Source organism: Trachemys scripta, chromosome 1, assembly GCF_013100865.1.
Source record: "Trachemys scripta elegans isolate TJP31775 chromosome 1, CAS_Tse_1.0, whole genome shotgun sequence".
In the NCBI taxonomy this organism is placed as follows: domain Eukaryota; kingdom Metazoa; phylum Chordata; order Testudines; family Emydidae; genus Trachemys; species Trachemys scripta.
In genome coordinates, this window is record NC_048298.1 from 194907065 (window position 1) to 194921188 (window position 14124).

The 14124-nt window shown below is 41.8% G+C and overlaps 1 protein-coding gene across 7 annotated transcripts in view; it reads right to left on the reverse strand.

Annotated features, from left to right (window-relative positions):
* Positions 1 to 14124, reverse strand: part of KDM6A (lysine demethylase 6A) — a 306138-nt gene that overhangs the window by 265707 nt on the left and 26307 nt on the right. For all 7 annotated transcript variants that reach the window (XM_034753936.1, XM_034753925.1, XM_034753963.1 and 4 more), the window contains exon 3: positions 5503 to 5611. In XM_034753936.1, the coding sequence (XP_034609827.1) occupies positions 5503 to 5611 (109 nt within the window). The remainder of the gene's footprint in view (positions 1 to 5502; positions 5612 to 14124) is intronic.

Genomic DNA, 14124 nt, shown 5'->3' on the forward strand with positions numbered 1-14124 from the left:
AAGTATTATTTACCCCTTTCACATAATACAAGAACTAGGGGTCATCCAATTAAATTCATAAGCAGCAGGTTTAAAACAAACATAAGGAAGTACTTCTTCACAGAACACACAGTCAACGTGTGCAGCTCATTGCCGGGGAATGTTATGAAGGCCAAAAATATAACCGGTTCAAAAAAAACACACACTTGGACCTATTTCTCCGTGAATTTACCTATCAACGGGTATTAGCCAAGATGGTTAGGGCTGCAACCCCATGGTCCAGGTGTCCCTAAACCTCTGACTGCCAGAAGCTGCAATTGGACAACAGGTGATGGATCACTCCAAACAGCCCTGTTCTGTTCATTCCTTCTGAAGAATCTGGCACTGATTGCCAGTGCCAGATACTGGACTAGATGGATTATTGGTTCGACCCAGTATGCCCATTCTTATGTTCTTATCACTCACACCTGAGCAACCATAAATTTTTTGTTCAGTGATCAATTCATCTTTATCTGTCTAAATTAGGTCTAATGTACAAATTACCGCAAGTTGGTTTCAGTAATTTGTGTTTGAAAGTTATATATTTTTTAGAATCGCTGAAGATATTTTACAAGTGGCAGCAAGAGATCTCCAGCATGTCCCCCAGACTGAAATTCCCAATAATGCAATATTTCCATCTACATACTATAGACAGAAGTTTAAGGAGCTGCTCATCCTGTTCCCTTGTCTGATTTGGTGGTCTATAGCAGACTTCCATTCCCCGCCCTCCCCCCCACTACCACTTGTGATTTATCAGTTAATCCTTTGATCCATAAGCATCCCAGTCCTCTCCTTCAGAATTTTTAACAACTCTAGAGCAGGTATTGTTAATGGAGAGTGCCACTCTGTGTACCATACCTCCCCATTGTATCTTTCTTAAACACAGCATATTCCGTGATTTTAACATCGGTCATGTGATTGGTATTATGCAACACATCAGGTTTCAATCATATCAAATTTCTTTTCTAATTCCTTGTTTATTCTCACTATTCCTATTGCAATTCTTATTGTCTATGTAATAAAACAATGGAGATTTCCACAGGGGAGGGAGACTCCCTCAAAAACGGAAAAAACTGGACACCTCTCAGGTCTTTCCAGCAATGTCTACAGTAGCTACACACTGCAGTGAAAAGCGGGCTGTGTCCATCCTGTGGCATTTAGCTACACATGGCAAAGAAAGGTTCTGGCAGGGGCAATGTAGCAGGGAAAGGCACTAACAGCTCCCTCCCAGCCTCTCTCTCCCCCCACCCACTTCCCCACTCTAGAGTCTTTCCCTGCAGCATGGAAAGGCTCCAGCAGTGGGGAGCCTCTTACCACTTCCAAAGACTTTCACTGAGGCAGGGAAAGGCTCTGGCAGCAGGACACTACACTAGTAAAAAAGAGTTTACATGTAGGAGGCACTGTGTGAGCATGTAGAGAGCCATGTAGGATATATACCCAAAGTTTCTCGTGTGTCTGCATTCTACTTGCCTAAGCAGTGCTCACTGTCTACACTGCTATTTATATAAATGCTAACTGGATGTGCAATGTCTGTATTCTACATGCCCATAAGTGTAGACGTAGCCTAAGTCTCTGGAGGCTCTTAAGTGAAGAGCAGGTTTCCTCATTTCATTTTTGCCAGTCAGAGGCAGATACAAACGACTGAGCCCCTAAGGAGGATGCAGGACAGCATACATAATCCCAGTACCCTTTCCTGACACTGGCAGTTTATGATAGGGGCTGAGCCTCTCCCGAAGCTGTTGCTCTTTCCTCTCTACACAGAAGCAGCAGCAGCACCTCTATGAGAAACAGAGGCTGCTTCTCAGTGCCATGCATTTAAAAGGCAGGATGCAGCTATCAACAATTCCCTCTTCCTCCGCACACAGGAGCAACAGGAGTCACATTTACAGGTGTGACAAATTGCTACAGAAATGAGCAAGTGATGACACTAACCTACTACAGAACATTTCATGGCAGATCATGCTGCCACCTTCCCACCACATTTTTCACTATACTGGAATCAGACTGTCAGCTCTGCACACTTTCACTACACTACGTCACAGTGCCAGACAAGGTCAAAACATATGGGGTGCAAAGGGACCTTGCCTCACCGTTCAGCTTATCTCCCCTACCTCAGTTTTAACTGGAATCAACTTCAAGAATAGACAAAAGACCCCAAAATGTTGTGTCCAAATGTGTACCATATAATCATAGCACACAAACAGCAGGTGTACACAAGAACTAAAGGGATGCAAAGAACTCCCAGGAACTCAAACTGATGCTGTTTAATGTTAGATCAGTGGTCAACAAGATGACCATTTATGGCTTCATTGTGAAAGAGGCTCCAGAAGTATGACGTAGCTTGCATTACCAACACACATCTGGATAATACAGCAGAAACTCAGGGTTACTCGAACACCTTGGGAATGGAGGTTGTTCACATCTCTGAACAGAATGTTATGGCTGTTCTTTCAAAGGTATACAACTGAACATTCAAAGCTATAGTAAGTCAAACTTTACTATGCAGAAGAAAAATGCTGCTTTCCCTTTTTTAGTAGTTTACGTTTAACACACTACCGTCCTGTATTTGCTTTTTTTGTCATCTCTGCTGCTGACTGATTGCATACTTGTGGTTCCAAATGAGCTGTGTGGTTGACTGGCCAGTTCGTAACTCTGGTGTTCATAACTCTGAGGTTCTACAGTACTGCAAACTACGTTGGTCCAACATGATCCTCTGGCTCCTTCTCCTCCAAGGTTACTTAGCACACCACAGGCCAAAAAGAGGTCAAGAGCACATGCAGAACAATATTCTTTTTAAACTTAAATACAACAAATCCAGGAAACACCCAAATCCTTTGAACTCTTCCACTTCACATGTGAAAAAAGCTGAAAACAATGTAGACTTTCTATGTAGATTCCCAATGACTAGAAAGGAGAGTGGTAACAAACTCATCCAAATCTTCAGCATAGCACAGAGGATACAGTTGGAGCTGAGGAACTAGCCCTGTGTCTTCATCAGCACCGTTATAGGACTTCTGCTGGGAATCCACAGCCTCCAAGATTAGGAAAGTAAGCAAAAAAATAGCAGAAAGATCATTTATGCTTCCCTCTCCCCCTTTATCCATGGAATCAAATAGTACTCAGGCACACCTGACGTTCTAATCCACTGTATGTGATGGTGGTTAAAATTTTCAGTTTGGAGAACATCAACATTGATGTCAACAAAAGCCTTGGATGAAAATAACCCAAACCCACATTTCTTCTCTCCATTTTACACAGAATTTGTCACTGAATCCTCTTGTGGCAGTTTGTTACAGAATTTAAGTTTTAATTTAAAAAAAAAAAAATTCTAGCTGTTGAAGTTGTGGAGAAAAACCATGACAAGATGCACCCAGTATTAACCAGTTCAGTGGTGTTTTGCACCTGCAGACAGCCTGAGACAATAAGCTCAGAGATGCATAGTCTCCCCATTCAGCTAAATGAGGCATTAAAACTCTTAAATAAAATAAATAAAACAGGCAAACTATTTATATGTCTGGATTGTTAACTATTTCATTCCTGACTGTTTTAGCAAAAACCATGATGGAATCAAGGCATTTTGGATTTATAAAGTTATTTACCAACCAAAAAGTTTCTGCCTCTGATTGATAAGAAAAGCTCTTAGCTTATGTCTTTTCACTGCCAAAAAGGTGTATGTTTGTACAGCAAGATGGCTAACTTGAGTTAGCGATCTCACTTTAAAAACACACACCTATTTTGGCAGTGAAGACGGCGTGAGCCTTCAACACTACAGTGGCACATGTTGAGAAAAATTCTTCATACTTAAACCTATCTGCATCAGACGGTGTTTTCCTCCAAGAACACTTGATGCTGCTCAGTGTCAAATGCCACTAGATTGCTTCCTTTCTACTTTTTCCATCACAGGTCATCCGAATGCCTTAGGGATCTGAGACAGTAATGGTGTAGGAGACAGCATTTCAATGCCAGAGGGTCTATGGCAGCAACCTGGGAGCGACGGTAGTGTTTCACTGTCACAATACTAAATTTAGTGGCTTTTCTATCCGTAAAGCTTTAGCATTTGTTGGAGCTGGTAATTTTCTAGGGTGGACATTGGTGGTTGCTTGTTCTTGTCTTGTGATGGGGGAGGGAAATTTTTACCTGAAGGAGACAGTGGTCAGATAAGGACACAGATTAGCTTGGGTGTTTCTAATGTCCAGCGCAAGGATCCAGTCCAAAGCACACGGGGGAGGGGAGGAATATTATCTACATGCAGCCAAAGGTGAAGAGGAGGGCTTTTTGCTGCTGCTGTCTGAGGTGTCATTCTACATTGATGAAGTCTCCCTCAAGCTAAGTCATGTGAACGTCAAAACCATATTAGACAGTGTCAGGGGGTGGGGGAGAGGGAGGATTGGGAAGCCTTTGGTGTCCGTAGCTCTGTAGATTAGCAGGATGCCCATAAACTATTATGAGCACTCTCAGATTAAGAGGATACCCTCTTTGATGTTAAACTAATCTCTTCTGCATCTAAATCTGGAGGAGAATAAAATCACTATACTACCATTCTCCACGTCTAAGTGTTCAGAGTAGCCTAATGCCGCAAAGTGAGCTAGCGCTGGGCTTATCTTGTCAGCGAGCCATGTTTCAGTGATGCAGACCACTGGCCCACAGCTGACGAGTTTGTGGTGGTAAAGAATGGTGACTCCTGACCATGATTCCATTAGCATAAGGCAGATGTCTTGAAAATGCTCTATTTAGTCTGCGTTGGTTGGCTCGTTTGGTGCGCTGTAACAACTTACCTAGGGAATGACCAAGTGGCATAGAAGCAGCAGTGGCACAGGCCAAAGTACTTTATGCATTGGCAATCCGAGACTGATGGAACAAGTTGCATGGGTTTTTTTTCAGCACATAAATTAGAACAACCTTGAGATTGCTGTAACTTACATCAGGGCCAAACACCAGTCTCTGGCTGTTCACAGACTTGGGAGAGCGCAAATGCTGCTTTATACCTGACCCCTTTTCCTGGGGCTTGTGCCAAGCACAGATCAGGGATCTGGACAATATTCCTGGTACTCATTTAGGTCTCCTTTTCATTTCTAATGCCTACTCTTATTCTAGTTGTCATATCCATGACTACATTTGATATACACTTATGGTTATGCTGTAGTCGGTTTACTTTATTTTTGAACATTTTCAGCAACAGAAGAAACGTGGGGAACAATTAGGTACTATGTCTGTATATTATTCACATCTGTTCATGAACCAGTAAACATGTTCTACTAAAACAATTGCCCGCAAGGTTTCTCTGGGGGAAGGGAAGAACAAAAGTATTCCTCAGTACAATGACATATTACTTATTTTGTTACAGACTTTGAAGCATGGTACAAGCCAACAAAAAGTGCTGAAGTTGATCTACCCAATATTTATGGTTATATTGTGGTGTCATAATCAAATCTGGGTCATTAAAGACACTACAGTTATTAAAACAAGTGTGATAAAAAGCCTTACCTTTTGGATAATCTTCCAATAAGAGGTTGAAGTGACCTAACTGACAAAAGAAATCAGACTCGACCTTTCCTTCAGCTTTCAATATCAGAGATTCATAGCAGCGAACAGCCTGTAAAAGAGAAGTACAGATATTTTCAAAATGCTGTATTGTACTGAAGCACATTTTATAAATGCATCTTCTTTCTAATACAAATATAAACCTTTTACCAAACCTAACCTTATTGTGCAAAACTAAAAACTCTGCAGTTTTCTGCAACAACCAGAGTTATTTTAGAATTATGTCATCCTTGGTTTTAAAGCAAGAACAAGAGGGAGAGCACATATTGAAAAAGTGTCAGATTCAAACACAAATATCCAGTGATACTAATAACTATAATACAGAAAAAACAAAATCTTTCTTTTTTCTTTACTTGTGAACTTGACACACTTCATTTCCCTAAGGAAAAACAAATTGATACAATACATCAGAAGGGATTGATTTAAATTGAAGTGATATAAATCACTGAATGTAATTATGATTTAAATCAGCAAGTAGGAAACTGATTAAAATCATCAATTTTAATCTTGTTTTGAATTTGTTCATTAGTTATTTTCCCAAAGAACATTTGAGTCTGGTTGGCTGCTGTAATTTGATACTTTTTGCTAACCAGGAGGATACACTATCTATACATACTTTAATTATATTACACAACATATAATTACTCAAATTCTTAAATTTACCATTTCTTATTTACTAAATCATTTTTGTCATAATTTGTGTCAAGCTGAATTTGTATGGAATCGGAATTCAATTAAAAATGCTTTTTTTTTTTAAATACAAAAAAGCATTTAAAATTGTTTGAACACTAAGATCATGTCTACACTACCACTTATGTCAGCAAAACTTATGTCACTCAAAAGAACACCCCCCTGAGTGACATAAGTTTCACGGGCATAAATGGTAGTGTGCACAGCACTATGTCAGTGGGGGAGCTCCTCCCGCCGACATACCACCACCTCAAAAAATGGCGGTAGCTATTATGTTGTTGGGAGAGCTCTCTCCTGTCAGCATAGAGCGGCTAAATGGGTGATCTTACAGCGGCGCAGCTGCATCAGTACAGCTGTGCTGCTGTAAGGTCACTAGCGTAGACATGCCTTAGTTTAGCAATACATCGAAGAATCTGGTGGTGCCTTAAAGTCCTGGCTTTTCAACTCCTAGTCGATTTCTAAACTGGGAATGGGATCTGAAAGTAGTCTTCCACATTCCAGATAAGTGACCCAGCCCCCAGGCTATCTGGCTATTCTAGGGGGTGGTGGTCTGTTTCTCTTGTTATCTAAAAAAAAAGTGAATAAGGTCTAGTTTTTGTTTCAGTGCAGAACAAAAACAAAAATAATGAATGCTCAAATTTTTTTGTAAAATGGAATTCTTATTTTTTGCCCAGACCTGGCAGGAAGCACATTCATACAATTAACATTTTCTGATACAAAGCAGGTAAAATCCAATTTTATTTTTGTACTATTCACATCACAGCTTAAGACATGATAAACTCCAAACAAGAATTGGGTACCCCATAAAACCTTTTGGACAAGTAATCAGATGAGGAAGACAACTTTGCTAAAATGACCAAAGACTGTCTAAGGGAAAATCTGAATTTCTGGAGAACACTGACACAGCAGGATCCCCGTAACCAGACACAAGCCTTGCTTCCCTGAACTATTCAAGGTTATAAATCATACATGCTTAAACAAACAGTTTAGCATCTGGGACCCTACAGTGATTTCATCAAATTTTATCAAACCACACTTAGAGAAAACATATTTAGTGTTTAGAGTACAAGGGTGGGTGTCAGGTCACCTGGGTCTATATCTTGCTCTTTCACACACTTCTGTATGACCTTCAGCAAGTCAGATTTTCACTACGTCTCTGTCTCCAATCCTTCAGCCAGAAATATTTAGGATTTTTACCTATACTCGCAGGGATATCATGTGACATTTTATTTGCACTTCTAAAGCTCTTCTTGGAAGTTCAGATTGGAGGTAACAGAGAAATAAAAAGCACAAGTGTTTTCCTTGATTTCTATTCTCAAGGGAGAACAGGAAACACCAAGATAATCTCTTTTTTCTTCCAGAGAATTAAGTCTACACAAGATATTTTTTTTCCCCCCAAGTCAAAAGTCAGGGTTTATGTTTTGTTTTTTGGTTTCTTTTTTGCTTTGCAAAGTAACAGATTTCCTTCCAATTTCCCAGGAAATTAAATTCTGTATTCAAACAATAAAGACTATACGTTATGGGCCAGGCATGGCCTGTCCTGCACAAGGGAGCAAAATGGACATGAGGTTTATTCTCTTGCACCAGTGTACCATACCACCAATTCCTGCATACAGGGGAAAGGATGATCTATAAAGCTAGTACGTCCTCCCTCACACACATGGGCAGGAAGACATGGAGCCTCCACTCCAACTCTCTGGTCACAGAACACCCAGCAGTGTTGGGGAGCATGCACTTACAACACATACTGCTGTTGCAGTTTGCACTCTCAGACCAGAAAGGAGATTTGATTCTCCCTCATGGGCTGCTCCAAAGGCAGCCCTACACATATTTCCCTTTGCCATGGGCTATATCACAAACTGACAGTTTAGCCCTTTGTGAGGATACACAAATTTCACCCCTGCTTGAAGTACAAAACCAAATGCAATTTTAGCTACCATGCCTCCATGACAAGATATAGAAACACATTTAGTTATTTAATATACATCTTTATCCACAAGAGCATTCAGAGCAGACAAGGCTCTGTTGCTCAAAAACTGTATCTGAGGGCTTGTCTTCACTACCCGCCTGGATCGGCAGGTAGAAATCGATCCCTCAGGGACTGAATTATCGCATCTCATCGGGACGCGACAATCGATCCCCAAATCGACACGCGTACTCCACCAGCCCAGGTAGGAGTAAGCGCCGTCGACGGGGGAGCCGTGGTGGTCTATTTGCCGCCATCCTCACAGCGGGGTAAGTCAGGTCGGATACGTCAAATTCAGCTACGCTATTCGCGTAGCTGAATTGGCGTATCTTAAATCGATCCTCCCTCCCCAAGTGTAGACCTAGCCTGAGAAACACAGCAACAATTCAGATTTGTAATGCACAGGAAAATCAGATGTACTGATGAGATGGTAGTCTTGTAGCCTCTCACACCTCTAAACAAGCTCCTCCTCACTGGACACTCGCGGTGCTGTGAAGAGATCCAGACATTAAATCCCAGCATGCTTTAAGTGTCTAGAGTCTGAACAGCATCCAGACATTACCCCATCACTAGATCCCTTGGCACTCTGTCAGGGTGCCAATGCTCCATCTAGCAAGCCTCTTGAGAGCTTCAACCAAGCAGCCCACTCTCCAGTCCCTTGAACTAGTGGTGATTCCTCAGACTCTCCTCATAGCTTAAACACATCCTCCTGCAGAACTCTTAGACATGAGGGTGTTCTGAGTTCACAGTTTACCTACATAAGGGGCAGTGGTACATGGAGCATCATGCAAGCACTTTGCACAGGATTTTAAACATCATTGCGGTTTCCTTAAGCACAAGAAATCCAGAGAGTACAGATGATATAGAAAATAAAAACCATCCTTAACACACAACTTCTCATTCTAGCTGACTTTCCTTGGTGAGTTCTTGGGGGGGAGGGGTAAAGAGGAGAAGAGATGCTTAAATTCAGAGTGAAAGGGTTCCCCCCACCTCAGACTCCTGCAGCAGCTTTCCTTTGCTTGAGCTGGTGAAAATGACCAAAGACCCCAAATAGACCAGCTCCTGCACTTTTATAACCTTCTAGCCTCAGACCCTTCCTGGGGAAATTTGTTGCCAGGCACCCCCTCCCCTCACAAATCAGTTCTCAGTGGGAGCCAGTCTACCATAGGATGTTCCTATTTAAACAGAGGACCATCCTGATTTAAACAACCCTCTATTGTCGTCTCTATTTTACTGCCCTGGAAATTTCAGTTCAACATGGAGGTAAAAACTACAGAGAAGACAAAACTACATCTTCAAAATGGAATTAGCAGCTTGGTAAAACTTCAGAGAGTTCATAATCTCACATGGAATTCATCAACAGTACACATTTCCCAAATTCTCACACAGATTCCCCCTCTCCCCATGTCATACATCCAGCAGGACAAACCTAAATGTCTTAAAGGAGGCGACTGAATTGCCCACTTATCTCCCTTTAAAATGGGATCATTTTTAATCTGTCCAACAAAATAAGATTTGGAGGATAATGTAGCCCCTACCTAAGATTGCTAAACACCATAAAAAAAGCATTACATTTCCTCCACAGATTAAAATGGTTTACATAAAACCCTGTTATTCAGGCCACTTCCTGAAAATGAAAATGTATTTAAGTAGTCGCGAGGTTTTCTGACTGAAAAAGGGAAAAATAAATTGATGGCTTTAGGTGGAGCTCTGAATTAAGTTGAGCACAATCCTGGGCTGGTGTGCAGATCATCCTAGCTAAAGAGGAAATTTTAGATTATCTTGTAGATTAAATTGTTTGGATTTAGGCTGAGCCGTCTGCTGCCTTAATTGCAGAGAGGAATCTTGAGGGAACAAGCAAGTGATAGCTCTTCCCTGGTGGAGTTTAGGCCATGGATAATGACTGATGTTCTAGAGTACAGTAACTCCTTGCTTAACGTTGTAGCTATGTTCTTGAAAAATGCGACTAAGCAAAATGATGTTAAGGGAATCTAATTCTTATGGTTGGGGGGGGGGGAGGCGCGTAGGTTCCAGGGAAATTTTTTTCGCCAAAGACATTATATATATATATATATACACAGTATAAGATTTAAACAATGTAATACTGTATTCCGCAATGATTGTGAAGCTTGGTTGAGGTGGTGGAGTCAGAGGGTGAAAGATGGTAAATCGTCTGGCTGCTCCTCTTGCTGTTCTTTCCAAAGTGCCGGGAAGGGTGCTCAACCCCCGGCTGCCCCAGGCCCAACCCCCACTCCACCCCTTTCCCCAAGGCCCCACCCCTGTCTCTTCCTGCCTCTGCTCCACTCTCTCTGCCCGAGTGCACCGCAGCCTCACTCCTCCTCCCCCCCGCCCTGAGCCTCCTGAACGCTGCATAACAGCTGATTGCTGCAGGCGGGAGGAGGAAGGCACTGATCCGTGGGGCCAGCCAGTGGGTGGGAGATGCTGGGGAAGTGAAGGGGAGCTGATGGGGGGCTGCCAGCCCACCCTGGTTCCAAGCCCCCCACCCGCTAGCTCCAACGGGCTGCTCTTCCAGAGAATCCTGCAAGTAGTGGACAAAGCACTGTACTAGTAGGCGGTAGTAAAACGTTATAAGCGAACATTGCGCAACTTTAAATGAGTATGTTCTCTAATAGATCAGCGACGTAACAACGAAACAACGTTAACCAGGACAACGTTAAGTGAGGAGTTACTGTATTGCGTGCAACTTTATCCCACATCTTTTGATCCAAGTCATTCAAGGATAATAAATGCCAGTGATAAAGTACTGGACCCAGTACAGGTGGAGATTATCAATGCTTCCCATTAAGAAGGACGAGGTGCCAGCTTCTCAAACTGAGAACAGCACAAAACATTTTTCAAAAACCAACACTTGATGACAACATGGCTATCGACCAGTACCCCATTTGTAATTAAGTTCATAGAGAGAGTGGTCACAAAACAAAGAATGGGGAGTAATTGTGGCACCTTAAAGACTAACAAATTTATTTCGGCATAAGCTTTTGTGGGCTAAGAACTGCGACTTTTAGGTCTGTAATTGAGTGACCAGGGAGGTTAAAGTGTTCTCCGACTGGTTTTTGAATGTTTTGATTTGGGTCCATTTATTCTTTTGCGTAGAGACTGTCCAGTTTCTGCCATGTACATGGCAGAGAGGCATTGCTGGCACATGTCGTCATATATCACATTGGAAGATGTGCAGGTGAAAGAGCCTCTGATAGTGTGGCTGATGTGATTAGGTCTTATGATGGCGTTCCTTGAATAGATATGTCCCTTTGTTGCAAGGACAGGTTCCTGAGTTAGTGTTTTTGTTGTGTGGTTGCTGGTGAGTATTTGCTTCAGGTTGGGGGGGCTATCTGTAAGTGAGGAATGGCCTGTGTCCCAAGATCTCTGAGAGTGAGGAATCGTCCTTCAGGATAGGATGTAGATCCTTGATGCGCTGGAGAGGTTTAGTTGGGGGCTGAAGGTGATGGCTAATGGCGTTCTGTTACTTTCTTTGTTGGGCCTGCCCTGTAGTAGGTGACTTCTGGGTATTCTTCTGGCTCTGTCAATCTGTTTCTTCACTTCAGCAGGTCAGTATTGTAGACTGCTCTTGCATGGCTTCATTCTTTCCTGGCGAAATGGTCCCAGAAAGTTCTCTCTTCCCTTAGGGCACTATCCTGTGGACTTTTCTATCCTGAAGAGGAGACAATGTGTATATAGGGCTTTTGGGAGAATGAGAGGATATGGACTTCGGTATTTTTAATATGCTGATGACATTCAGCTCAATATCCCTGTCTCCCTGATCCAGCCAGGGCTGTTAATAGTCTTGCCCAAGTATCTGAGGGAGATTGAATTTCAGACAGCTAGCTCTCATCCATGCCCCAATCTGATAATCAAGGTGATGCCAGTAGATGAGGGGAAGCAACCTGATGATAGGGCAAGGCTGATATCTCCCCTGGAGGGTATATTTCTACCATGTTACCTGTGTTCAAATATGGGACTATACTCAATCTCCAACTGCTGCTGGAGGATCACACGGCAGCTGTGTCCAGGAATGCCTGCTACCACCTGCATCCGGTCTGGAGAACATGACCATTTCTTTCAGATGGGCACCTCACTACCATGATCCATGCCTTTGTCACATTTCAAGACTGGATTATTGCTATGTATTCTAAATGAGGCTATATTCTAGATTAACTGAGAAATGTAAACTGATGCACAATGCTGCTGTCTTTCAAGCTGTGTTTCTCCTTGGCAGCATGTCATTGGTGCTCTATGATCGGTACCAATTTTGATCTATAAAGTCATAAATGGTTTGGTAACCTTGTCACTTGAAAAGCCACCTCTCAGAGTCATACTGCCACAATTGCAATCAGAAAAAGTATTCAGGCTGGTTTTCTCTTGATTCAATAGTTGGGGGTTGGCAGTAGAGCATCCTTTGTGATGAACCCTCAACTCTGAAAGGGGCTTTTTCAGATTGGGGAAAGCTTAAGTCTACTGACCTGCAGAGCCTACTGCAAGACAGATCTATTCACGTGGGCTGCTGCAGAGGGCCTCAGTGAAATCAGATGTGTGGGGGAGATGGGAATTTAATGTTCAACGGGTGATCCCATTTTGATTTTGTAATTTATGCTGGGGCACCTAGCACCTTGGATAGGTGCGTCTTTTTTGTATAAAACTTAATAAAATTCAAGACAAGGTTCTACAAATAAAATAGAAGCAACATCATTTAAGGTGCCACCGGACTCCTTGTTGTTTTTGTGGATACAGACTAACACGGCTACCCCTTGATACTTAACATTCATGTTCCTCCGAAGATGAAGTAATGAGAAAAAAATATTTAGAATCAGAACGGAGAACATGGACTGTTTGAAAGTGACTTTAATGAAATCTCTAGATCCCAGGTTACCTTATGAGTAGACAACTATGAGCCATAATTACAAATTGAGGGATATCAGACTGTAGCAATAATGGCAGGGTGAAGACAACACTGCAATTTAAACCTTAGTAGCTCCTTCACCAACCTTGTGAAAAATCCTTCTATAGAAAATTACAATGTAACTTCCATGGAGAAAAAGGTATAATGTTTATTAGCCAGGAGCCTATGGAGACTAATGTCCAAATGGCTCAACAAAATCAAGAGCTTCTTCAGACAAACAAACAGTTTGCAGCAAGCTGGGGTGTGAATCTGCCTCACACTACCCTGCCACTGACTAACTGTCTGGGTGCATCCTGCAGACACACATCAGCAGTTCCTTAATGTATTTTGATCTAGTACTCTTTGAAACAGGACTAGATCAAATGCATAAACAAACTGTTAATGCATTTAAGCAGAGTCAACAAAGACAGTCCGTGGCAGTACAGGGTAGATTCACTCCCCCGCTTGTCACAAACTAATTGTTCATGTAGACAGGTCCTAGCGAGAGAAAGCTTATGAAAGACAGAAAGCTGAAGTAATTGGAGAGGAGAAAAGGAATCCTGATGAATTGGGTTCATTGTATTTTAAGGTCTCATGAATGCAGAGAAATTGTGAAGGGTTATATCACCATAATCTAACACAACATCCCTGATTCACCCATAATTTTTACCTACTAAATTAAGATTAATTATGTCTCTAATAGAAAGTTTTAAAACTCAAATCTGTGATTTTTCAGTTCAGTTACAAACTTGATAGTCTGGGCACATGTTAATACAGTTCCCCTGAGAAATAATCATTGTAACTTTATGCAAAGCCATAATAAAATACTAACAAGCCCCTGCCCCTCAGAACACAAGAAAGTAACTAAATGTACAACTGTTCAGTTTCTCTCTGATATACTCATAGAAAGATCAAGCGCCTCAGAACCTTCAACTACTAAAATTCTTAAGTTTCTAGCTCAAGATTTATTTTCTAAAAAACACTTTTTAAATATGTATAAAGCTTTTTAAAGAAA